Source organism: Eumetopias jubatus, unplaced genomic scaffold (genome assembly GCF_037043125.1).
Source record: "Eumetopias jubatus isolate StellerSeaLion01/CBP00866 unplaced genomic scaffold, mEumJub1_p1.0 scaffold_1, whole genome shotgun sequence".
Classification (NCBI taxonomy): domain Eukaryota; kingdom Metazoa; phylum Chordata; class Mammalia; order Carnivora; family Otariidae; genus Eumetopias; species Eumetopias jubatus.
This window is the reverse complement of record NW_028274807.1, coordinates 192,174,336-192,199,421: the sequence shown is the minus strand read 5'-3', so window position 1 is coordinate 192,199,421 and position 25,086 is coordinate 192,174,336. Positions and strand designations below refer to the sequence as shown.

The 25,086-nt window shown below is 44.5% G+C and overlaps 1 protein-coding gene across 4 annotated transcripts in view; it reads left to right on the top strand.

The window, feature by feature from the left end:
• Positions 1-25,086, top strand: part of FLNB (filamin B) — a 143,580-nt gene that overhangs the window by 50,126 nt on the left and 68,368 nt on the right. For all 4 annotated transcript variants that reach the window (XM_028110330.2, XM_028110329.2, XM_088027906.1 and 1 more), the window contains exons 2-7: positions 6,193-6,441; positions 8,623-8,720; positions 10,994-11,141; positions 22,245-22,363; positions 23,198-23,275; positions 24,407-24,569. In XM_028110330.2, coding sequence (XP_027966131.1) covers positions 6,193-6,441; positions 8,623-8,720; positions 10,994-11,141; positions 22,245-22,363; positions 23,198-23,275; positions 24,407-24,569 — 855 coding nt within the window. The remainder of the gene's footprint in view (positions 1-6,192; positions 6,442-8,622; positions 8,721-10,993; positions 11,142-22,244; positions 22,364-23,197; positions 23,276-24,406; positions 24,570-25,086) is intronic.

The following is a 25,086-nucleotide window of genomic DNA, read 5'->3' as shown; positions in this document are numbered from 1 at the left end:
GGGCCCAGGTGACCTGAGTGCTGCAGTGTGGGGTTCCCTTGGGGCAGCCCTGCACAGGAGGCCACTTTGGTTGGCTCACCCAAGCAGTCAAGGCTGACAGGAAACCCCACTGCAAACATGCGGGTCACCTCCTTTAATGGCTAAGCCTTCACTTTTCCCTTCTGCCCTTGTTCTTTTTGTCTCAGGGTTGATAAAAGCATGTTGAAGTCAGTGGTGGTAAGAATAATAGTAATAATACTAGCATTTAACGACAGCTGGGTGTTGGGGGGGTGCTCTGAGTTTTGGAGATGTGTTATCACATGCAGGCCGCCCAGTGGCTCTGCACTCCTGCTCCAGCATTATCCCCAGTTTCCAGGGAAAGTCACTGCGGCACGCTGGGATCGGGTCACTTGGCCAGGGCTCTACAGCCAGTGTGGTGATGCCAAGCCCACCCCTGCGGAGCCTTAGTGACACCCCCTGCCGTCTTCCTGTGCCACCTGTTCTGTTGCCTGCCGGGGGTGCAGAGGTGGGCACCATCCGGAGCAGGTTGGCATTCTGTCTGAAACGCTGTGTGTGGACTTTTGAATCCACTCAGTGAGAGGCAGCTCTGTGTCTCAGCACCAGCGAGGAGAGGCCGGGGAGCCATGCATGGGGCAGCCTGTCCCCCAAAGAGCCAAGTGTCCATGCTTAGGGGAGCAGAACAGTCTGCTCCTGCCTTTGTGGAGCCAACGCTTTGAGCAGAGGAGGCAGGCACAGCAGGTGATAATCTCGGTGTAGCTGTAGTCCCACCGGAAGAGAAGGGCACATTTCACCAGAGACCTCTTCTGGTGTTGCAGAGTTGGATATAGAAGAGGCGTTAACCAGGTCAAGAGAGGTGGGGAGAGAGTTCCAGGCTAAGCCAGCGGAGGCCAGAGATCAAGGTTAACCCCCGGGCAGTGTGATGTTGGGAAGTCAAGAAGGGACCAGACCCCGGGCTCTTGTGGGCTGCTTTTTATACTGTGTTCTCTTTCAGGGAGGTCTGATAAATGATCAGTAGTTGGGTTCCTGGGTGGTTCTTGGTTTCCGTCTGAGGAGCTCAGGCCATATGGGTCTCCCTAAAGTACTCAGCACAGAAGTGACCCCTGGCGCCGACCACACATGTCCTGGGTTCACTGCAGTGTGCGGGTCAGCCTTCTCCCAGAACAGGAGATCAGGACCTCAGAGTCCTTCTAATGAATTGCTTCGCTCAGAGAAGTGACACATGGAACATCTCATCCTCCTCTTAGTTCACAAAGTACTGTCTTTCCTTTCGTATTGGCAAACCTGGGATTATAGCTTCTGGGCTTCTAGCTCTGGGGAAGTGTGTTGGGCACATAGCAGTTATTCAGGTATGAGGTGAATGAGTAAGAAAGCGGAGGGAGGTAATATTCAGCGTCTGCCCTGTACTTGGCATTGCTCTCAACTCTTGGTGTGTTCTGTAACTCACCTACTCCTTACCAACAGCCCCGTGAAGGTGTTGACTGTGACCATTTACATTTGGTAAACGAGGAAACAGAAAGCCCAGAGACAATGGATGGATTGTTCAAAGTGACATGTCTAATTGACCTGCCGGTTCTAGAGCCTATACTTGAAACCGTTGTGCCCCACTGCCTCTCAGAGGGTAATAGAGATGAGAGGGTGGGGAACAGAGTGTGTGGCCGACTCCTCTCCAGATGACCAAATCATAGTTGGAGCATGGCCTGGGTGGTTTTCCCTGAGCATACGAGAAGGAGCTTTTCTGAAACTTCTACGTCTCCTTGATTCCTGTAGTCCCGTGTTGGCTGTTTCTCACCTAGCAGTGAGCTGCTGCATTGTGGCTAATGGATGAGCTGTTGTTCTTACTCAGGAGAGCAGAACTGTGGGATGGTGTTTGCTCAGGCCCCTCCCCCCGGCCCCCCACCATGCCGCCCTCAGTAATATGGCGGGAGGTCTGCACAGTGAATGGTGGGCACGCAGGCGGTTGCATGGATCCTGCCCTCCTGATAGGAGAGAGGGAAAGATCACATCTCCCTTCCTCAGAAGAGCTTGTCTACACAGTAGGTGTTTCCATGATGCTTCCAAAGATTGCCTAAAAATAGCTGGTTTCCTCCCCTGTAAATGTTGCCCATTCCCGATTGCTGCTCAGGGAGTCCTGGGGAACCGGTATACAGAAGTGACGTGAAAACATTCCATCCTGGAATTTGCAGTAGCTCAAATTAACTTTCTAGCTATTAAAAAAAAAAAAAAAAAAAAAAGGCTGTGGCCCTCACTTGGAAGCATTGCTGGGTGATTTTAAGTAGTTCCAGAGGGGGTGTGTGGTTTGCGGGTCAGTGCTGTCCGGAGCCAGGCCCAGTTCCATGGGAATTGGGATTGGTTGGATCTGGGGAGGAGAGACCTGTGGCCAGATTCCAACCCACGGACAATGTAAGCAGATTCTAGGAGGTCTAGCAGGCATGGAGGGCGTTGGCTTATTTTATTCCAGAAAGAGGCTCTCAAGGAGGTGGAATCCTGCCAGAGAGGCTTCCAGCTGACCTGGCCATTTCTCCTGTTAACATTTCTGTTCCCTGTTTATACTCGACATAAACATCACAGAGCACACTCACATTTGAAAACCCCGTAGTCTTGCTTTGATGGTCAGACATCGACATTGTGATGCTCTGTAGCATTTCATTTTCAGGGCGCTGGGAGTCTTCTGTTTCATGTGGGTGGGAAAGGGGGAGACCTTTTTGGGCAAGCTGCCATCTTTTTATTGTTCCAAGAGTTCGGTAAAGCATTTGAACCTTCACCTGTCAAAATCACTTTTGGAGCGAGGACTGTTCTTTCTCCAGCTTCTTAGAATAGCAGAACAAAAGTATCGTTTATCCCAATGAGACCTTAATGGGGGCTTTCCCGTTTGGACACCCACCTTGAATTCATTGGAAACAGAAGTTCTGGGCATTGTGTTTTTCATACATTTGGCTCAGATTTTTACTGGGTCATATTTCCCCCCCAAATCTTTTTCAAAAAAGACTCCTTTCTCATTCCTTTAGACCAACATGTGTAAGCTGGGTAAAAATAGAGCAAACTGGTTTCATGTTTTGATTTATGGATCAGATCTGCAAGTTTGCGTTTGAAGAGCATTTAACACATAACTCAGGAAAGTTGAACTCTGCAGTCTGATGCTTGTGGCTGGATGAAACTTTGTGTCCCGTTCAGATCCTGCCTGGTGCAAGACCAGACCCTACGTGGTCCACCACTGGTACCCTGACTAACGATAAGTGTACACATACTTTCCATCCTTCCTGCCCCCTCCCCCCACGCTTCTGAGGACTTGTTCTTCCTGTAGTTTGAATAAAGGAAACTGGCATGGAAAATTGTTTGACCTGGAATTTCTTACGATTGGTAGATAGTAACTCAGTAATTAGTAGCACTTCAAAGACAACTTTATAACACGACATCTAATCACAAAAATTCCATCACGGTCAAGGGCTGTCACCTGGAGAAACATATATACGGTCTGGTGGGATGAATTCCTTGGATGTCCAAGTTCTGTGCATGGTCAAGTGTTTTGTGTAGCTGATTGCTGCTTCATTGACCACAGGACCTCAGAAACAGAGGTGGCTTCATGGTCCTACGGTACAGGACCCTGCCCTGAGAAGGCTTCTGTGCTTGGTTTAATGCTCTGCTGCTGCTGTCCTGAAATTCGTAATACTTTTTGGACAAGGAGTCTTGTATTTTCATTTGTTGCTGGGCCCTGTGAGTTACATGGACTGTCCTGCTTCAAAGTTATTCTTAATACAATTCATTACATAGAAAATCTTTGGGCACCTTAACTTTGAGGATTGCTCAAATCTAGAGTGTCTTACCAGCCAGTTCATGATAATCTTTACTCTGCATAGTTTTACATGATCAAGTTTTATTATGACTAAATCTGCAACCATAAAGGTACCTTTGGTTTTTGTGGGTTTGGGGGTGCCCTGTTAAGAGGATCTTTTCTTATAAGAGGACTAACAATAAACAGGTTAATTAAAAAAAAAAAAAAGGAAAGAAAAGCCTCCACCTTTTCGGTTTTAAGTGGCATGCCGTTTATTCCTTATTAGCATGTGTGTATATTTCTCATGTGGTTGTAGTTGGGTTTCATTAAGTGCAATCCTGCGTGTGTTTAACTGACATTTAGGTGGTTTGTGGTGGATGGGTGGGTGGGACATGGTAAAGGGAGCTCCAAGATGGCAGAGGCTCAGTTACTCCCTAGCAGGTGCTCGTAGCCTTGCAATGGGGGCTCGGAGGCTTGGTTTTTGTCGAGTGGGCCCTGGCACAGTCACACACATGCTGGTGGGAGCGAAGCGCCACCAGCTGTTAGATCTGGCCCTTGACTTAGGAGCCCGGGTTTGTCCCACAGGAGGATGGGATGAAGGGTCTTCCCATCAAAGGGAATACGGAACACATGGAGAGGTCCAAGGGGTTCAAAGCAGGATGTGGTCCAGGAATGAGGAGTCTCTGAGTCTTCAGTGTGAACTCTGGCAGGAGGAGCTGACAAGGGTGAAAAAGCGGGCTGGCTTTGGGGGTTCTGAGGGTGCTGTATGTCTATAAGGAGTTTGACTGTGGGCATTTGGGACCATTGGTGACTTTGGAAGCACAGAGGTACCAACCAGAAAGATAGTTCTTATTTTTTAAGATTTTATTTATTTATTTGTCAGAGAGAGAGAGAGAGCACAAGTAGGGGGAGCAGCAGGGAGAGGGAGAAGCAGGCCCCCCACTGAGCAAGGAGCCCGATGTGGAGCTTGATCCCAGGACCCTAGGATCATGACCTGAGCTGAAGGCAGATGCTTAACCGACTTTGCCACCCAGGCGTCCCATGACCAGAAAGATAGTTCTAAGGTTATGTGAGCAGGGTTCAGCTTCATGGCTGTTGAGGACTCTGGGGGTGGGGAGGCACATATTTACTGGGGAAGTAGAGAAAAGGATTTGCCAAGAGATGTAGGTAGAGTGGGGATTGATGTGTTATAGAAACGACAACCTGGGGTTTGAAGGAGCAGTCCAAGATGGCTCTAACATTTTCAGTTTGGGGTCCTGATAGAATGGGGGGGTTCAACAGGGGAGTTTGGTGGGGAGAGGGTGGAGGAAGTTGAGGGGGTGGTGGGTGAATAGATAGGAGGGGAAGTATATGGGAGGAGGTAGAGGGGAGAGAGAGGGACAGAGAGATGGGGGCAGATAGGAAGGGAAGTGTGGGGGGAGAGGGGGAGAGAGATGCGATAGATAGAAGGGGAAGAATGGGGGAGGCAGTGGGAGAGAGAAAGAGAGATGGGGGTAGATAGGGGAAGTGTGGGGGGGGAGGTAGAGGAGGAGAGAATGAGATAGAGAGGAGATTTTGTTGATAATGTTTGGATTTTGATGGATGTAGGTAGAGGTTGGAAAGAGGACAGAGGACAGAGGGCCACAGAGAAGCCAAGGGAGTGGAAGGTAGAAACCAGCAGGAGTGAGATTCCTAGATCCCTAGAAGGGGCCTGGGTTTGCATGATCTGTCAAGCTGGGAGTAGACTAGAAAGGAGCCATAACCATGGTTCAGTCACTCATGCTCCTGGCAACAGAGATTTTCCCGTGGCTGGATTAGCTTAACTATTAGGGCTTTATCTTATCGATGAGTAATTGTGAGAAGAACAGAGATGAAAATGATTGATAACACCCAGTGATGATGAGATTTGAGGGGAAACTGGCCTCTTAAACCTGTAGATGGGAGTGTAAACAGAAACGACTTTTTATAGAGAAAAGATATCTGGGCCATAACAATTAGTGAAAAGAAAAATTTCAAGACCCATTGTATAGTATGATATAAATTCAGGGCAGCAAACACATACACACATATATATGCACGTATAACCTGGTAGATCACATACTATCAAGTTAGCAGGTGGTTGTCTCTGGAATTCAGCTGCCCCTTTTTGTATTTCCGAAACGATTTCTTTAACATTTAGAAGCTCTTTTTATTATGGGAAATTTCAAACTTGTACAAAAGGAGAGAATAAAAGTCTAATGCATTTTCATGTACTCAGGATCTAATGAGACTGGTAAACATTTTGGAACCTTGTTTCATCTGTTCTCATCCTCAAGTTTTCTGAAGCAAATTCCAACATGACATCCTTTCCCTCTTGAAACGGTTCTGTGTGGTTCTCTAACAGAGGAAGGTTCCTTAACAACCCAGGGGAATGTGCCCGCTCAAGCCTGTGCCTCTCTCCCCAGATAGCAAAGCCATCGTGGATGGGAACCTGAAGCTCATCTTGGGCCTGGTGTGGACACTGATCCTCCACTACTCCATCTCCATGCCCGTGTGGGAGGATGAAGGGGATGATGATGCCAAGAAGCAGACTCCAAAGCAGAGGCTGCTGGGATGGATTCAGAACAAGATCCCTTACTTGCCCATCACCAACTTTAACCAGAACTGGCAAGATGGAAAGGCTCTGGGCGCCTTGGTAGACAGCTGTGCTCCAGGTAAGTGTCCACGGCTGCCGAAGCCATCTCTTCAGGATGGGCGTTTATGGGCCCCAAGCCTCTTGGCTTTCCAATGGATAAGCTGGGTTTGCTGGGATTGGGGTATTCTCCTGGTTTTAGCCCACTGTAAGAGCAAAGGGAACTAAAAATGGCTCTGTTTACCTTCTAGGTGTATCCATTGACTTTTTGAACATTGAACTCAAGTTATTTACGCAAATTCCTGGTGAAGCCCGTAGTTCTTGGAGCAGGCCCTGGTTTAGCTTTCAGGCTCCAAAGTCTTGCTTCTTCCCACAGTTGGTGCCTGGTTTCCCATTGACTTCAGCAGAAACACGTGGCCCTGTTAGTTGACTTGGCATGAAAATTGAAAACCTTCCCTTGAGTGGAAAGTACCCATTTTTATCGACCACTGGGTTGACTATATATGGCTTTCTCCACCCTTTTCTTTCTTCATTGCTATGAAATAGTGTTTGGTCAGAATCCAGTTGGAGGTTTTTCCACCCTTTTCTGAGTGGTTGAGTGTACATCAAAGTAGTAATTATCCGCACTGGAGGGTTTAGATTGATGGGTAGAGTTTGCTGGTACACACTCAATAGAAAAACCAGAGCCCATGTTTATATGCATCCCCAAAATTGTTTCTAATAAAAAACTTACTCTAATAATCATATTTTCCAATCACATTTGTTTTTAGTAAGCAAATGGTTCTCACCATGCTGCAAACAGAGCTGGCTAGTCTGTATTGAATAGGGAGGGAGGACTTACTCCAGGCTTCATTCTTCCTTGAGAACCTGTCAGCTAGTGTTATCCAGAACTAACTCAGAGCTCAGCATTAGTTAATTTCCTGGCACCTTCTTCCTTGCTTCCACCTACAGACACATTTTAAGATACCTCTTTACCAGTTTGAACTGTGGATGTTTACTTTAGTCCTATACTTCTTGTGCTTACAAAGGTTTTTAAGATGATTCTAGGTTTGGGCTTTTGGGCATGTGGATTTTTCAATTATACAGATGCTAGCGTAGTCTTTTTAGATGTATCTAGGAACTGGATTGTGATATTGTGACTTAGAATAATAAGAAATATATATTTGGGTCTTTGTCCCTTTCCTGGCACAGAGCTCTAAAAACCCTTGGAATTTCTTAAGTGGTAAGAACCATGATATTGGTTCCTTTCAACCACACCTGAGTTTATGTTAATGAGATAACTTTTGGACAGCCCCTAGGCATGGGAGTGGGGCCAGGAGAACCAACCATGTGATTAGAGGGTTGGAACTTTTAGCCCCATCTCCTGACCTCCAGGGAAAGGACAGGGGCTGAAGGTTGAGTTAATCACTAATGGCCAGTGATTTAATCAATCGTGCCTACTTCACATAATGAAACCTCCATAAAATTTCTTGAACTACAAATTTGGGGGAGCTTTCAGGTCAGTAAGCACATGGAGATGTGAGGAGGATGGCACACCCCAAGATGATGGATGCTCCATACCTTGCTGTGTGCATCTCTTTTCATCTGGTTGTTCTTGAGTTGCATCCTTTTATAATAAATCGGCAATCTAGCAATTAAACTGTTTTCCTGAGTTCGGTGAGTCACTCTAGTAAATGAATTGAAGAAGAGTTGTGGGAACCTCCAATTTATAGCTGGGCTGTTAGAAGCCCAGGTGACAACCTGGACTTGCAGGTGACATCCAAAGTGGAGGATGGGGGCATTCTTCTGGGACTGAGCCCTTCACCTGCGGGATCTGACACTAACTCCACATAGTTAATGTCAGATTTGAGTTAAATTGTAGGATTATCCAGCTGGCGTGAATCCTACACATTTGGTGACCAGAGGACGGAAGTATGAAGGTGGTAGGAGGAAAAAAAAAAAAAATCTCCTGCAAAAAGGCACCAGGCCCAAGGAGTTTTACAGACTTTATTTATACCACACCTTCAAGGAATGGATAATCTCTGTGTTAATGCGAGAAAATAACAGCCTGAAGGAGAAGTCTCAGCTTAGTCTCAGAATAGTTTCCACGCTGGCATACTCAGATCTGTTATACTTGTTGCCCTTAAGGTATATAATTGACTGATTTTTTGGAAGAAATTGCTCTCTAAATTAAGATACCCAGGGGGTTTAATTTACGCACGGGGCTTCCTTCAGTCTCTTCAGTCAGCTAATACTAACAGAATCTTTTGTGTTATGTTAACAGGTCTGTGCCCAGACTGGGAATCGTGGGATCCACGAAAGCCTGTGGATAATGCACGGGAAGCTATGCAGCAAGCAGATGACTGGCTGGGGGTCCCACAGGTATATACATGAACAGCGCCATGTTCCGTGAGGCTATTTCCATCCTCCAGCTTGTGCTGGCCCCTGTGGATGCCTCTTTGTGTCTACCAGGTGGTCTGACCTCCTCAGCATGAGCCTTCAAAGAGTATTGCCACTGGCACGCTCCCATCTTCCTCAGTTTACCCATAATAATAGGTTCTCGTGGACTTGGGTGCTGGTAGATCATTCAGAAATCTTCACACTGCTCTTTGTCACATGTGGCAAATTTTGTAGTATTTTTGCTCCAAAGATCTTAAAAGACCGTCTTGGGACACCAGACTGCAAATGTAGACTTTAATGATTGAGTTGCACTGTAAGAAATAGCCAATATTTGACCACTTTGTACACACTTAAAAAGTCTTTTTTAAATCCAATATCTTAGGGGAAGTCACAGGACTTAGAACTTTTTAAGAAATTTATACCAGGATAACCTACCATTATTGGAAATTGTGGAAGAATTTGTATTGCTCATAATCCTATCACAAGAATATAACAGGAGAACTTGGAAATTGAATAACTCCTGGATACCATCTGCAGTAGCCACATTGCGTAGTTGAGGTCCTGTCTTCTAAGGTTTTCCAAGGAAGCTAAAAAACTGCCCCAGACTCCCATGTTTGAAGCCCTAGTCAAGAGCAGTTGTAGGTAGCCAGTGCCATGGAGGGATGACCTCACCACATGTTACATTATGGTCTAAGCTGGTGTTCAGAGCTGAGTTCTGTGTATTTTATAATAGGATCCCTTGGGAGGCAGAAAAACTTGCCAGTATTTCTTTGGTTTGGTTTTGACATCATTATCTCTGCCTCATGGCCCGTTTCTTAGGTCTTCCACCCCTAGTAAGTGGTTTGGTATGTTTTTCATCTCCTCTTATAAACGTAAAACCATCTCCTTTTTGATGTTCATGTGATGTTGGCACTGTGTAGTTGTTGAAGGAGCTGCCTGGAAGAAATGTCAAATCAACGCACCTCCTACATTTTATGGAATGGGTGAAGGCAACTGTTCAAACCCGAGTAACTGTTTTGTTGCTGAAGGCTAATTATCAGAATGTTTTCTGGTGGTTTTTTGTTTGTTTTGTTTTGTTTTACTGTGGGGTGAGGGAAGCGGGGTATATATGCTGTTCTTCTGCATTTGGTTAACCTGGTTCATGAGACAGAGCCTTCTGCTGGGTCTGAGGAATAGCACCTTAGCTTCTCAGCACCCTTGTTGGGGGCAGAGGGATTTTTTGTACTGTTTAGGGCTGGGTCAAGTAGTGGACCTGAGGCTGTGATGCCTTCGTCGGGGGAGCGGGGGGATGCCTACCTGTCCGGCATGGGCATAATCTTGCTCCTAGGCTGCATGTCAGGAGAAGTTCATTTCCTCCCTATTTCTTTGAACAGCTCATAATGTCTTGAAACCCATTTTAGTCAGCTCAGGCTGCTGTATGACAAAATACCATAGACTGGATGGCATAAACAACAGAGATTTATTTCTCAAATCTGGAAGCTGGAAGTTCAAGAGCAAGGTACGAGCAGATTCAGTGCTTGGTGAGAAGGACCCTCTTTGTGACTTGCAGACTCGCAGACAGCTGGCTTCTTGCTCTGTCCTCACATGGCAAAGACAGAGAGGTCTGGTCTTTCCTCCCCTTCTTGTGAGGGCACCAATCCCATCATGGGGGCTCCATCCTCATGAACTCATCTCAACCTACTTACCTCCCAAAGGCACACCTGCTAATACCATCACACTGGCAGTTATGGCTTCAGCATATGAACTTCGGGAGGATACAAGTATCCAGTCTGGAACAAGACCACATGTCGAATACATCCTGTGTTGTTGCTTTGTTTTTATTACTATTTTTTACTAGTAACAGAATTACTAGAGATGCAGGCAATGAGTAGATGAGCAAAGCAAAAGGACAGTAATGTGCTTTTTGGTAATATGCTCCAATCCCTTGTGTACTTGTTTCTTCTCACTTGATGTAGCTTACCCCTTCTGGAAAGTTTCTCTGGGGGATGAGTAAGCTTTCTTTCAGGGACAGGTGTGCACCTCTGGAAATTACATATAGAATTGTCTGGAGGGGGTCCTCAGCTTCCAAAAGGAAGACTGACACCTCTAAAAGGTTAAAAACACTGACGTTGCCATGTCATTTTAATGTGATTTCCTTAATTTAGAGCTTGATTCAATTTCTTAAATTTGTAGTGCTTGGCTTAAGAGACATTTGCAAATCTTTGACAGTTACAAGTGATGTGTTCTGGGCGTTCACCTACCGGGCTTTATTCTAGGTCATCACTCCTGAAGAAATTATTCATCCAGATGTGGACGAGCACTCAGTGATGACTTACCTGTCCCAGTTCCCCAAAGCCAAGCTCAAGCCCGGGGCTCCTCTTAAACCCAAACTCAACCCGAAGAAAGCCAGGGCCTATGGCCGAGGTAAGCACGGGTCTTGCTGGGTTTGAGGCTTGTCCTCTGGTCTTAGACATGGTTATGTGGCTTCAGGAGGAAGATGTGTAGTATCAAGAACGTATAGGCTTGACCTTTTAGATACCCCAGGCCTCCTTTATCATCTGTTTTTTACCTCAAGGTCCATTTGTTTGTGACCATCGTTGCTGCTTCACGAATCTAGGCACTGCTGCTTTAACCTGATGGAGAACGAGGAGTTAGTAGCGTTGTGATTTTAGTGCAGTAATCCTGGGACGAAGAGAGGACTATTGTTCCCATTTTTCAGATGAGGAATCAGAGGCCCGATCCACTGGAGGTGGGGGTGCCCACCCCAGATCACCACCATCAACAGGAGTTGGGTCATCTGGCTGCTGATTCATTTCTCCTTTGGTCATGCTCCTTCTGCTTCAAGATTTCCAGGTTGGGGGGTAGCGATTGTGACTCCCCACACACTTCCTCGCTGAGACATCCTGTTGATGATCACGAAGGCAGCTGCAGGGCAGTGTTCTGCTCAGAACATTATGGTGGGTTGAAGGCATTTTGTGAGGCATTTGGTGTTCTGGTTGGCACCTGACTTCAAACACACCAGCTTTTTAAGAACATTGCATTTCAGCCTGGTGTGGTTTCTGGTAAAGATTAGCACAGTGAGGTACAATTTGTTCCCTTTTTTATGGAGAAGGGAAGGAATGGATTATATTTCTTAATTTTTATAACTACCATTGGGATAGCATTTATTTATTTATTTATTTTTTTTAATAGATTTTATTTATTTTTCAACAGAGAGAGAGAGAGACAGTGAGAGAGGGAACACAAGCAGGGGGAGTGAGAGAGGGAGAAGCCCGCTTCCTGCTGAGCAGGGAGGCCGATGCGGGGCTCGATCCCAGGACCCTGGGATCATGACCTGAGCTGAAGGCAGACGCTTAACGACTGAGCCACCCAGGCGCCCCTGGGATAGCATTTAGACACACAAATTATCTTGTATATCCTCTGCTCGAATCTAACTCGAGCTCTGCTCGAATTCTAACATAATAGTTTTCTCTAGCCCTTCCTGTGTATGTGTATGTGTGTGTGAGATTGTTGAATTCTTTGAAAATCAATTGCAGGCATCGTGACAGTTCACTCAGTATATCATCAAGCCTCTCCTAAAAATAGGGCATGCTCTTGCATAACCACCGTATTCATGATCACACATAAGAAAATTAACAGTATCATATCAGCTAATATCCAGTTTATATGAACATGTCCCTATTGTCCTAAAATCATCTTTTATAGTTTTTGTTGTTTTATAAACCAAGATCTGATTAAGATTCACTTACTACAGGGGCGCCTGGGTGACTCTGTCGGTTAAGCGTCTGACTCTTGGTTTTGGCTCAAGTCATCATCTCGTGGTTGTGGGATCAAGCCCCAAGTTGGGTTGTGCTCAGTGTGGAGTCTGCTTCAGATTCTCTCTCCGTCTCGTTCTCTCACTGTATCTCAAATAAAATCTTAAAAAATGATTCACATATTATATTTCTTGTTTCTTTATAGACTCTTTTCATCTAGAATAATTTTCCTGAAAAAAAATTTTTTCCCTAAAGATTTGTTTATTTGTATTTAGGGAGGTGGGGGGGGGCAGAGGGAGAGAGGAAGAGAGTCTTTTTTGTTTTTAAAGACTTTATTTATTTATTTGACAGAGAGAGACACAGTGAGAGAGGGAACACAAGCAGGGGGAGTGGGAGAGGGAGAAGCAGGCTTCCCACAGAGCAGGGAGCCCCATGTGGGGCCCGATCCCAGGACCCTGGGGTCATGACCTGAGCTGAAGGCAGACGCTTAACGACTGAGCCACCCAGGTACCCTGAAGAGAGAGAGTCTTAAGCAGGATCTGCACTGAGCATGGGGCCCAATGCAGGGCCCAATCTCATGACCCTGAGATCACAACCTGAGCCGAAACCAGGAGTTGGACATGTAACCAACCGCATCACCCAGGCGCTACCTGCCCCCCCCTCAGTTTTTTTTTTTTGTTGTTTTTTGCTTTTTTAAATGACATTGACTTTCTGAAGAGTTCAGAGCACTTGCTTGTAACAGGATATCCCATACACTCATTCCCTTTGAAGATAGCATTTCCCCACCTGGTATCAGCTTAGTCTTAAGGTAACACAGAACCAGAGCAGTGGTGCTGTATGTGGTTCTCAATCTTATGGTCAGGTTCTTTTCATCTGTCTTTTTAGCATGATTTAGAACAGCAGAGACAGCCTGATAGTTCTGGAACAAACCCACTTGCCATTTGAGGTTCCTTTTGGCATAGAGCTGCCATCCGTGCAATCATTTGTATGCAGTCATTGTATACATACAGTGAAGACAGTGTGGGGCCTGGGGACTTTGTTTGAAGCCCTCCCAGGATGCGCATTCACTCAGAGGTTAGCATGTCCATGCTTGCTTTAAAACTGAGCCATAACCAAAAGTGGTAGCTAGAATAAGGAATCTTGGATTTTTCAAGGTTATGCTTCCTTCATGGCAAAAAGCTTCAAATGGCTGGGGTGCCTGGATGGCTCAAGATGGTTAAGCGTCTGTCTTCGGCTCAGGTCATGATCCTGGGGTCCTGGGGTCAAGCCCCGTGCTGGGGGGGGGGGTCCCTGCTCAGTGGGGAGTCTGCTTTCCCTCTCCCTTTGCCCCTACCCCCCACTTGTTCTCTCTCTCAAATAAAATCTTAAAAAAAAAAAAAGGCTTCAAAGGGCCAAATAAATCTCTTGTCGACAAAACTGGTCAAGTGGATTAAATCTAATCAAGGCATAAAATGCTTATTTGCAGTCACCTTATCACTGGCTGTCCAGCTTCCCCATTGTTAATGTGAAACGGTTTCCTTTCACGATGCTGTTTTCTAGAAAATGACTATTTGCTGTAGTCAGGAATGTGGCTAGTCATTGCCATTTCCTTCATCTGCCATTTTTTTTTTAAAGATTTTATTTTTAAGTAATCTCTACACCCCAACATGGGGCCTGAACTCACAGCCTCAAGATCAGGAGTCACATGCTCCAGTGACTGAGCCAGCCAGGTGCCCCTCATCTGCCTTTTTTTTTTTTTTTCTTTTTTAAGTGTTGTGTCCTTGTGGAGGAAACACGCCTTAAAAAAAAAAAATACACACCTGTATATGTATGCATAGGTACATATTTTTTTCATTTTTTTTCGTTGTGGTAAAATATGCATAACACAACATTCCCTATTTTAACCATTTAAAAAAATGTACCATTTAGCGACATTAAGTACATTCCCTGTGTTGTATGGCCATCATCACCATCCATCTCCAGAATGTGTTTATCTTCCCAAACTGAAACTCTAATCTCATTAAACTCTAGCCCTCCCCTCCCCCTGCCCCCAACCCCTGAAAACCACCATTCTATTTTCTGTCTCTATGAGTTGGCCTATTCTAGGTACCTCATGTAAGTGGAATCATACAATATTTGTACTTTTGTGTCTGGCCTACTTCACTTAGTATGTTTTCAGCGTTCGTCCATGTTGTGGCATGTGTCAGAATTTTTGTTCCTTTAAAGCTGAATGAATACCTCACCCCATTGCTATACCACATTTTGCTCATCCATTCTTCTGTCAGCGAACATTTGGATTGCTTCCACCTTTTAGCTCCTATGAATAATGCTGCTGTGAACATGAATATGCAAGTATCTGAGTCCCTGCTTTCAATTTTTTCATCTATACCTAGAAGTGAGATTGCTGAATTATACGATAGTTCTGTTTTCCCTCTCTTTCTCTCTCTCTCTCTTTTTTTTTTTTTTTTGAGAGAGTGAGTGTGAGTGTGGGAAGGCAGTGTTGGGGAGGAGGGACAGAGGTAGAGGGGGAGAGAGAATCCTAAGCAGGCTCCATGCCGTGCTCGGAGCCCCGATGTTGGGCTCGATCTCATGACCCTGAGATCATCACCTGAGCTGAAATCAAGAGTCAGACGCTAAACTGACTGAGCCACTCAGGCGCCCCTTTTTTCTTCTTAAGTAGGAGGACCAAGTGTCATTTTAGGCAACAGGGCCGCACATGAGGCCACATGGGTCGGGCCTTAAGATACTGTCTTTGTCCTGTGGTGAACCCAAGGGCAGGGGCAGTTTTCTGTCTCTTGTGTGGCCACATTGCTTCATTTTTGCCAACTGAGCCAGAAAGCATAGAGAACATCTCATCCTCTAGTTTTTAAAAGGTTTGAGAGGTTTTTTAAATTTTATCTTTTGGACGTTGGCCAGATTGCAGTTAGCAGCTGGTTGGCACTTGCAGATGCATTCACTGAGACCCATTCACTGAAAGGATGGAGGGCTGGAGTGAGGTAAACCTACAGCCACAAGGAGATCTTTGTGGGGGCTCGCTTGCAGGGTTAGGTGTGTTGAAAGCATGCATCTACGAACTAAGCAGAAACCTTTCCTAAAACCCGTGTTCTGTGTGAAGCATTCACTGCAGAGCAAGCCATAAGCACCCTTCATTGTGAGGAGTACTAGGGAACAGGAACACTGAATATTTGATGGTTTTAAGGAATTGTTAATTTTTTTGATGTGGATATTCTAGAAATGTGTCTTAAAGATACATAGTGAATGTTTATGGATTAAAGCTATGAGGTCCACGGGCACCTGGGTGGCTGTTGGTTGAGGGTCTAACTCTTGGTTTCGGCTCAGGTCACGATCTCAGGGTCATGCGATGGAGCCCCACGTTAGGCTCCATGCTCAGCAGGGAGTCGGCTTGAGATTCTCTCTCTCTCTCTCTCTCTCCTTCTGCCCCTCCCCCCACCCTCTAAAATAAATCTTCAAAAAATAAATAAAGATGTGAGGTCTAGGATTTGTATCAAAAATGATACAGGAGGAGGGGGGGGTAGGAGTGCAGACGTAAAAACAAGACTGGCCGTGAGTTGTCGCGTCGAGGTGATAGGTACCTGGGGCTTCAGTAGATAGCTCTCCATGTCTGTATAGACATGGAATGTGGAATTCTCCATCATAAACAACTTTTTTTTAAAAAAAAGATTTAATTTATTTATTGGAGAGAGAGAGAGTGGGGGAGAGAGAGAGCGTGGGAGTGAGAAAGTGCACGTGCACAGGAGCGAGGGCAGAGGGAGAGGAAGCAGGCTCTCCACTGAGCAGGGAGCCTGACGCGGGACTCGACTCCAGGACCCGCTGACCCTGGGATCACGACCTGAGCCGAAGGCAGACGCTTAACTGACTGAGCCGCCTAGGCGCCCCCATAGAAAAACTTTTTAAAATAGGAATACTTGAACTTCTGCTTCTGGGCTGATGAAGTAGAAATCCTTTTCCTAATTCTTCTGCTGAATACAACTAAAATTCCTGGGCATTTAATACAAGATAAACATACGGAGACTCTGAAAGAGAATAAGACAAACCAGCTACAGATCACAGGACCCAAGGGCCGACAGAGTAGTGAGTTCCCTGGGCTTTCTTTTTGCCTCCTATATATCAGACTGGGTACAGGGAAGCCACCCACCTGAAACACCAAAGGGCACAAACAGTCGCCTGCATTCTCTGGCCAAAGAAACCGGAAAGGGCAGCCTTTCAGGACAGAACACTGCAAGATAATAACTGCTCTGCTGCAGCCAAGCATCCCAGGAAAGATAGTGGCCTCTCTGCCCCAACTTACACCAGTAAGAGCCAAGGGGGGAGTCTAGACTCTCAGCACAGTCTAGCAATAAGGAGATGGCAGTAGATGATGTCAGCAGCAATGAGGTGCTCCTAGCCCTTCCAGCCACAAGTGCAAGCCTAGTGGGGAGCTGGATCTCCCACCTCCACCTGCTAGTAATGAGGAGCCCCCCTCATTCTGAGAATCAGTGGAGGTTGAATAGAGAACCTGGACGTCTTCCCCCATTGGCAGGAACAAGATGTGCACTCCTCCTTCCCCTGCTGCATCAGCATTATACAAAGGCATCTAAGAAAGAACATTTAAATAAAACCCGGGGTGGATTTTTTTTTTTTTATTATTTATTTAATTTATTTATTTCAGAGAGAGAGAGAGCACAAGTGGGGAGGAGAGGGAGAAGCAGGCTCCCTGCAGAGCAGGGAGCCCGATGTGGGACTCAATCCCAGGACCCCGGGATCATGACCCGAGCCGAAGGCAGACGCCCAACCGACTGAGACACCCAGGCACCCTAAAACCTGGGTTTTATAACATAACATAGTACCCAGGTTTCAGTAAAAAAAATCAGTCATCATACCAAGAACCAGGAAGATCTCAAACTGAAAAAAGGCAGTCAATTGATGCCAACACCAGATGATAGAGATGTTACAATTATTTGAAAAGATTTAGGGCGGCTGTTATAAAAAGGCTTCAACAAGCACTTACAAATCCACTTCAAAGAAGCGAAAAAATGAAAAAGCTCAGCAAGGGCATAGAATGTCTCAGCAAAGAAATAGAAGATATAAAGAAGCACCAAATGGAATTTTTAGAACTGAAAAATGCACTAACTCAAAAACTCGGGATAAGCTCCGTAGCAGAATGGAAGGACAGAGAAAAGAATCTGTGAGCTGGAAGATAGAGTAAAAATTGCCCAATCTGAATGGCAGAGCAAGTAGACTCAGAAAACAAACAAACAGAGTCTCAGGGACCTATGGGACAATAATAAAACATCTAACATTTATGTCACAGGGGACACAGAGTCTCAGGGCTGAAAACGCTCAAATAATGGCTGAAATCTTCCAAATATGGCAAAAGACCTAAACCTACAGATTCGAGAAGTTGAGCTAAACCCAAACAGGATAAACCCCCTACCTACCCACCACCACCAATAGATAAATAAATAATCCCCACCAAGCCACATCTTAGACAAACTTCAAGAAACTAGACAATAGGGGCGCCTGGGTGGCTCAGCTGGTTAAGTGGCTGCCTTCGGCTCAGATCATGATCCCAGGGTCCTGGGATTGAGTGCTGCGTCGGGCTCCCTGCTCAGGGGGAGCCTGCTTCTCCCTCTCCCTATTTGTTCTCTCTCTCTCTATGTCAAATAAATAAATAAAATCTTTAAAAAAAAAAGGAAATTAGACAATAAAAGCTTGAAAGCATCAAGAGAGAAATGGTACCTTATCTATCAGGAAGAAATAGTTAGAATGACAGATTTCTGTTCAAAAACCATGGAGGCAGACGTGGCACAATATTTTTCAAGTGCTGAAAGGAGAGAATTGTCAACTCAGATTCTTGTATCCAGGGATAATACCCTTTGGGAATGAAGAAGAAATCAAGACATTCTTGGATGAAAGAAAACTGAAAGAATTTGTCACCAGCACATCTACCCTAAAAGGATGACTAAAGGAAATTCTCTGGACAGAAGAAGAATGAGGAAAGAAGGAATCTTTCAATTACAGGAAGAAAAAACATGGCATAAAAAAAATACGTGTGTAACAACCATAGATGTTTCACATAAAACACAAATTACCAAAACTCAACCGAGATGAAATAGATAACCTGAGTGGCCCTGTAACCATTAAAGAAATCAAATTTATAATTTAAAAACTCTTGGAAAAGAAATCTTCAGGCCCAGGTGGTTTTACTGGAGAATTTTAGCAAACATGTAGAGAAGAATGAACACCAATTCTACACAATCTCTTCCAGAAAATACGAGGAGGGAACACTTTCCGATTGATTTTATGAAGCTAGCTCTAATAACAAAATCAGACAAAGGTGATACCAAAAAAGGAAGCTACAAATCAATATCCCTCGTGAATATAGATATAAAAGTATAGGGGCTCAGTAGAGCATGTGACTCTTGATCAAGGGGCTGTAAGTTGGAGCCCCACGCTGAGTGTAGAGATTACTTAAAATTAAAAAAAAAAAAGCGTAAAACAGAATAGTAGCAAATAGAATTTAGCAGTATATGAAAATAATCATTCATCATGACCAAGCAGAGTTTATTCCAGGAATTCAAGGCTGGCACACTATTAGAAAATCAGTGAAAACAAGCTAAAGAAGCAAAATCACATGATCACATCAATTGATACAGAAAAGCATTTGACCAAATTCAGCAGGCATCCATGATAAGAACTCAGAAAAAGGGGACTGAAGAAGAACTTCTTCAATTTGATATAGAGTAGCTACCGCAAAAAGTCAGCATCTAACATTATAATTAATGGTGAAACACTGAATGTGCCCCCTAAGATTGGGATTAAGACAAGGATGTCCATGCTCACCACCATTTTATTCAACATCATGATGCAGGTTTTAGTGAGTAAAGTCAGGCAAGAGAAGGAAATAAAAGACACACATGTTGGAAAGAAGAAATAAAGCTGTCCCTATTTGTAGATGACTTGATTGTCTGTGTAGGGATTCCCAAAGAATCTACAGCAAAAGAAGACAAAATACAAAAAAGCCCCAAAACTCTCCTTGAATAAGTGAATTCAGCAAGGTCTCAGGATGTAAGATCAGCATACAAAATACAATTGTACTTCTGTATGCTGGAATGTATATCATATAGGTTTCCCACAATGAGCATGAGGACATCAAAATTAAAAATACCATACCATTTACAGTCACTCAGAAAACTGAGAAATAGGTGTAAATGTAATCAAATGTGTAAGATTTTTATGCTGAAAACTACAAAAAACATTAATGAGAAGAATTAACCCCAAAGAAAAGACCTACATAAATGGAGAGACGTACTGTTTTTATGGATTGAAAAAGTCAAAGAGTAAAAATATCAGTTCTCCCCAAATTGTCATATAGGTCTAACATAGTTTCTATCCAAATTCCAGCAAGATTCTTCATAGATACAGAAAAGATTATTATTTAAAGCCTATATGGCAAAGCAAGGAACTACAGTAGGGAAAGTGATTGTGAAAAAGAAGAAAAATGTGGGAGGAGCCAGTGTACCTGATTTCAGGACTCATCAAGGTATGGAAATCAAGACCATGTGATATTGGTGGAAGGATCTGTTCTGTTGGTTCCATGTGGAACCAACAGAACAGAATCCAGAACCCAGAAAGAGATTTACACAACTATGCAAACTGATTATTGACAGAGGTGCAAAAGCAATTCAGTGGGGGGAAAGAGCGGCTTTTCCACACATGGTTCCAGAGCAATTGGGCATCCATAGGCCAGAAAAAACAAACAAACAAACAACCTCAGCCCAAGTATCATACCTTATAGAAGAACTAACTCAAAGTGGACCATATCTAACTATAAAACTTCCAGAAAATCAACAACAGCATAGGATCTTTGGGATCTAGGACTAGGCCAAGAGTTCTTAGATTTGACACTGAAAGCATGATCCCTAAAAGGAAAAATACGGTAAGTTGGACTTCACCAAAATTCAGAACATAAAAAATTTCATGAAGCATGGTCTGTGCCTCGAAGTCTTGGCATGGCACACGAGGATTGGACTGCTTTCTCACAGTGAAGGCACACCTCTGGATCGCCCTGCTCTCATGCAAGACAAGTGCCCTGTCTCCACCCCACAGGCCACCTGGACACCACCTCAAACAGAACCCAAAATGCGGCTGAGACAACGGTTGGATTTTAGTCTCAAAAACTTTATTTTAAAGCAATTTAAAACTCTTTACAGTCACGAGGACGAAGAGACAAGCTTAAGACTGGGAGAAAATATTTTGAGAGCCACCTATCCAATGAAGAACCAGTATCTAGAATATATAAGGAATGCTCAAAACTCAGTAGGTTAAAAAAACCCAGTTAGCAGATGGGCAAAAGATGTGAATAGGCATTTCCCGGAAGAGGGTGTACAAATGGCAAAGAAGCACATGAAAAGATGTTCAGTGTTATTTCCATAAGAGAAATGCAAATTAAAATCACTACCTATCTATCAGAATGGCTAAAATAGAAAGTGGTGATAATACCAAATGCTGGCAAAGATGCAGAGAAAGCAGATCCAGATCATTCATCCATTGCTGGTGGGAATGCAGCTGCTTGAGAACACAGTTGGGCAGTTTCTTTAAAAGATCTAAACGTGCAACTATCATACAACCCAACAGTTGGCACCCCTTGGCATTTATCCCAGAGGAATGAACTCTTACGTCCATACACAGCCCTGTACACTAATGTTTATAGCAGCTTTATCAGTAATAGACAACTAGGAACAATCCAAATGTCCTTCAGTGGGTAAATGGTTAAATACATGTTGGTACATTCGTATCAAGGAATACGCAGTAAAATAACAAATTATTGATAGAGGCACCCACCTGGATGAATCTACAAAAGATCATGCTTAGTGGAAAAAGCCAACCCGAAAAGGTTGCATAGTGTGATTCCATTTATGGAACGTTCTAGAAATGATAAAATTATGGAGACAGAGAACAGATTAGGGTTACTGGAGTAAGGAAAGGGTGGGGTGGGGAGGGAGTGTGTATGGCTATAAAAGGGCAAGATGAGGGACCTCCGTTCGGATGGAAATGTTCTGTATCTTGACTGTCAAGCCCAGGATCATTGTGATACTATACTAGGGTTTTGTGTGTGTTTGTGTGTGTGTGGTAGGGTTTGTTCGATATAACCATTTGGGGAACTAGATAAAGGGTATTATTTCTTTTACCTGCATGTGAATATCTCATTAATTTGCTCAGTCATCTCAAAATAGTTTAAGAAATACTGATCAAATGCCATTTTTTAAGCATTTCAAGTAATGCAAAATGGTCTTTAATGAAAAATGTGCCGTTCTCCCACACCTCCTTCCTCCTTCCCCAATGTTACCTCCCTCGGGGCAAACCCCACTGGTAGTTCCTGTATCATTTTTCACAGTTGTATATAGACTTCTGACTGAATTGCTCTGAATATTTCAGAATCAGATATCGCTTAAATAACAAGGACAGGGGCACCTGGATGGCTCAGTCAGTTGAGCATCTGACTCTTGATCTCAGCTCAGGTCTTGGTCTCAGGGTCATGAGTTCAAGACCTGCATGGGGCTCCATAATGGGCATGGAGCCTACTTAAAAAAATAAAATAAAAACAAAATAACAAGGACCAATTTAGGGCTTTCAACCTGTTTGATAATCCTTGTCATAGATGTCTCTGTCTCTCACATGGCAGCTGCAGGGCTGGGTCTCATTTCTTAGTTCCCTGAGGGAAACATGGTGGGTGATGGTCTCTATGTCGAGGCCCTGCCCAGCTTGTAATGTGCTCATGTAAACCTGACAGGAATCGAGCCTACAGGAAACATGGTGAAGCAGCCGGCCAAGTTCACTGTGGACACCATCAGTGCTGGGCAAGGAGAGGTGATGGTGTTTGTTGAGGACCCCGAAGGGAACAAAGAGGAGGTAGGTTGGAAGGTGCTGCCATTCAGTGGAGCTTTTGGGGCTTGTGACAGGCCCAGGGACTGTGCTTTCCATTTTCTCATTAAGGCTCAGAACAAAAATTGTTTTTTATCAAAAGGATCCTGAGGCTTAGAGCAGTCAAAGTAATTGCCCAAGGGCTGGGCCTTGAAAGGTAATAGAAATTGATACCCAAGGACACAATGTTATGTTTTTTTGTTTGTTTGTTTGTTTTTTACAATGTTTAATAAAATAAAGGATACTTTGGATTTAGCAAAGGCCTTGTGAATTGAGGTTTTAGATGCTGATGGCCAAAAGAATAATAACAAAATTGATGCTTTACTCTCTTCCCAGGCTATCCTTGGTTCCTCCCTCAGGGCCTTTGCACATGCCATTCCTTCTACTTATCTTCTTAAGACTCGATTTTATTCCTAATGCTTAGCACCATCTGAAATTCTAAGTTTACTTGCATGTGGTCTGTTTCTTCCACTGGTGCAGGGATTATGCCTGATTTGTTTTATATTTGGTACCTGACACTGGGCCTGGCATTCCATAAGCTCTTAATAATTACTGAGCCACTAAAGGTTGAAGTGACTTGCTTTATGGTCCCTCTCATCTACCAAGTTCCAGCCCTGGGACAGTAGGGAGTTGTGACTTGCCACGTGACTTTGTTTCTGTGACTTTTGGCTGCTGCTTTCCCGGGGCATCCTTCAGTAGTGGTGGGGCAGGAAATAGCCAGGACAGGTGCCTGACCTGGCAGCTCACCTCAGGGCCTTGGCTGGCATGGTGTACTTTTTACTCACACCCAGCACCTTCTTTATTGCTCATTTTCTGTCCTAGGCACAAGTGACCCCCGACAGCGACAAGAACAAGACATACTCCGTGGAGTATCTGCCCAAGGTCACCGGGTTGCACAAAGTAAGATGGGGTGTCATGACTATTGCTTGGACTGCTCTTCTGGGCTTGCATCAGTATGTGTGTAAGAGGGTATCTTAGGAAGGTTGACTTCTACTCAGTTCTTTGCAATGTAAGATTGTTTTTAACTCCATCTGGGTAACAAATGGTTGTAGCTACATGCGTGGAGTATAGATGCTATGGGTTGTCTTCAATGCTTCCTTAAGTATTCCCCTTTGGGGTGCTCTGGAGGGTCTATCTCTATTGAAGCCTGAGTGTGGAGAGGGCCAGTTGAATATAGTCCAGTGGCCCAGTCATGTACCTGGAGAAATGATGGGGGTCTAGCCCCCAGGCCTTTTGTCTCAGCAACATTTTGAGTTCTGTTTGAGTGGGTGTCTAGTTGGCCTATAGAACAGGGGCCCAGAGAGTCTTATAAGTGAGTAGGGTGATCCAGGAGTGTGTCTTTCCTTAAAAGAAAGCCTTCAACAGCACACACAGGTCAATACAATGCCAAAATTTTGAGACATAGACCATACTTACTACCTTGGCCTTTAGTGAATTCATGTGGCATCATGGCTATCGATTTTTCTTATACCCTTAGGACATCAGGAATTTGGGGAAAAAAAATCCTGAAGGGAGCATTTATGATGTAATTAATTCAATTCATATGAAATCCAACTTCATACCCCTTAAAATTTAAGAGATGAGAACTGACTCAAATCTTAGATGAAAATCTGTACTGTATCTCACATGAGTGATCTTGGTCCCTTGAAAGACATTTTGACTCTAGGTTTGAAATCCTGGAACTGTGCCTTATGTTCTGGGGGGACCGTGGCCCCTTCTGCGGCTGCGTTAAAGCGTCCAGTGTCTACAGATTCAAGTAGAAGTATTGGCTCACCTCCTATTAAAGAGGCCACCCTTTCCAATGTAAACATTTTCAGTTTGCTAAAGGCATGATGTCCGAGGCCCAGCCATGTGGTAGATGGAGCCAGGTGGGAATCCCACTCAGGCCACTTAACCGGGGCTCCTGGTTCCAGCTACCCTCGTGTGGATAGTTTGGAGGATGGAAGAGGAGATTGTCAACGCATGTGGCTTGACATGGGCGCTCCCTGGGCAGGGAGCAATGATTATATCACATCTGTCTGTCACTCGTAGGTTACAGTCCTCTTTGCAGGACAGCACATCTCCAAGAGCCCTTTTGAAGTGAATGTCGACAAAGCACAGGGAGATGCCAGTAAAGTCACTGCAAAAGGCCCAGGCTTGGAAGCTGCTGGAAACATCGCCAATAAGCCCACCTACTTCGACATCTACACGGCAGGTATTGTGGATCAGGCTTTCTTCCAGAGCCTGAGATAATCCTTGGGGACCCCCAAGGCTTGGGATGCCTGAACTTTTGTCTTTTAAATCAAACCACTGCCAACAAAAGTGCTCTTTTTCAAGTGTGTTGGTTATATTTACAGATTTTTCCAAACCAGATTTTTTCTTTTTTTTTTTTAAAGATGTTATTTATTTATTTGACAGAGCACAAGCAGGGGGAGTGGCAGGCAGAGGGAGAGGGAGAAGCAGGCCCCCCGCTGAGCAGAGAGTCTGATGCGGGGCTCGATCCCAGGACCCCGGGACCATGACCTGAGCCGAATGTAGATGCTTAACCAACTAAGCCACCCAGGCGCCCCTTCAAACCAGCTTTTCTTTAAGATCTTACACTCAAGCTTGGCTTTGATTATTAATAATCAATCAATTTCTGTACATATTCCTGCCTTGGCTAAATAACTGTTCCAAAGAAACTAAGTTTTAAGAATCATCTACTAGGGGTGCCTGGGTGGCTCAGTCGGTTA